This window comes from Sinocyclocheilus anshuiensis, unplaced genomic scaffold, assembly GCF_001515605.1.
Source record: "Sinocyclocheilus anshuiensis isolate Anshui unplaced genomic scaffold, SAMN03320099.WGS_v1.1 scaffold1522, whole genome shotgun sequence".
NCBI classification, from domain to species: Eukaryota; Metazoa; Chordata; class Actinopteri; order Cypriniformes; family Cyprinidae; genus Sinocyclocheilus; species Sinocyclocheilus anshuiensis.
The window spans coordinates 160831-162477 of NW_015546143.1; the positions used below are offsets into that span (position 1 = coordinate 160831).

General features: G+C 36.7%; 1 protein-coding gene across 1 annotated transcript in view; it reads right to left on the minus strand.

Annotated features, from left to right (window-relative positions):
• The window catches only part of LOC107701202 (caspase recruitment domain-containing protein 14), a 31195-nt gene that overhangs the window by 20037 nt on the left and 9511 nt on the right, over positions 1–1647 (minus strand). Inside the window, exon 8 of the mRNA XM_016503160.1 lies at positions 662–811. Coding sequence (XP_016358646.1) covers positions 662–811 — 150 coding nt within the window. The remainder of the gene's footprint in view (positions 1–661; positions 812–1647) is intronic.

Consider the following 1647-nt stretch of genomic DNA (forward strand, 5'->3'; position numbering starts at 1 on the left):
GTTTCAATAGGTGTGGCGGATTGTAGACTCAGAAGTAAACACCCACTGGTATGATTGACTAACAGTTATGCATGTTTGACAGCCTACATACTTCACAGACAGATGCTGCTGTGATTTAGGTAAAAAACGTATAAATACTTAGTACATATCAAATGAACAGTAATAACAGACAAAGCAACAGTGACCACGTAATAAAACAACAAAGGACCAAGTTCTTACTGACGAGGTCTGGAACTTTACCTCTCTCGTTATTTACACTACATGCGCTAATCTGTGGGCAGGGCAAAACAGGCAGTGATCTAGAAGCAGGCATTGATCTTCTTCTGCGGAGGCAGTGTTTAGCCACACTATTACGTCATAAAGTGGCACATTCCACAACCTAATATTTTGGCAGATTGGCTTCAATTTAAGCTGTTTTTAGACTAACGAGAAAGTTTTGAGTTCTGAAACTTACAGGATGTTTTTATAGTACAATGACCTCTTATATGTCAAAAGATCAAGGGAACTTTGATTTCTCAGTTCATGACCCCTTTAAATATAAAGTTATGTGTGCTTGTGTTTAGGTTACAGATGCATTTGACAGCACAATATTTAAAACTGCTCTAAAGAATCATTGGGGTAAATTACAGTATGTTGGGTCTTGAATTTAAGTCAATGTTACCATGGATTTTTCTCTTCTTTCTCTTTGCTTGCTACAGGCTTTCATGGCGAAAACCCTCGCCTGTAGCTCCATGAGTTGGCCTCTTAGCACGTCCTTCTCTGCGAGACTACGTGCAATCTGAGCCTGGGCCTCATCTCGGGACAAATACGCCTGAAAAAAACATCAGCAGTATCTGTAATTAAGCTTTCATTTGCCACTATAGGACTCCACATGTTTGTGGAAAAGCAGATGGTGCATGTTCTCCAGCAAGAATGTGCCTGAAAGCATCTTTTGTGCAACAATGAAAACAAAAACATCTGACCTTTTGAAAAATGGAGTTAACAGGTTCAGTGTCACAAATTCTCCCTATATCTGACACACCCACTTCAGGTCTTGCAGTCTCCACCAGTGTTGGGGAAAGTTACTTTTAAAAGTAATGCATTACTCCATAAAATAACTAATTACGTTACTTAGTTACTTTTTTATGGAAAGTAATGCGTTACGTTACTTTTGCGCTACTTTTTAAATCTGGACAGGGCTTGCTTGTTTGTTTTTAAAATAAAAAAGTTATATTTTTGGCAAATATAAAAGCCTTTTCACACCAAAAGTGAAATGAATAAGCCTCAGGCTGAAGGGAAAGTAAATTTACGTCCTTACAGTAGAATGCAGAAGAAGAAATATACACACTTCAGCAATAAAAAAAAACACACAAATGTTCGTCTAGAGTAATTTTTGCTAATTAGTATGGTTGAACTGGATCATCGAAGGTCAGAAGCAAAGACATTGGTTAATATAATGGGAATAAATACATAAAGGATATTTGTGTTTAACATTTAATTATTGCAGGCTTGCGTCATATTCTGAGTTGCATTATTTTTATTCATTTGAGGAATACTGAATCTGTGTTTAGTTTTTGTGAGTGAGATGAATTAATGAATATACATATTTATTTTAGAACTACAGTAACATCTGATTTCTCTCAACATGGGGACAGGAGAGCTGTCAAT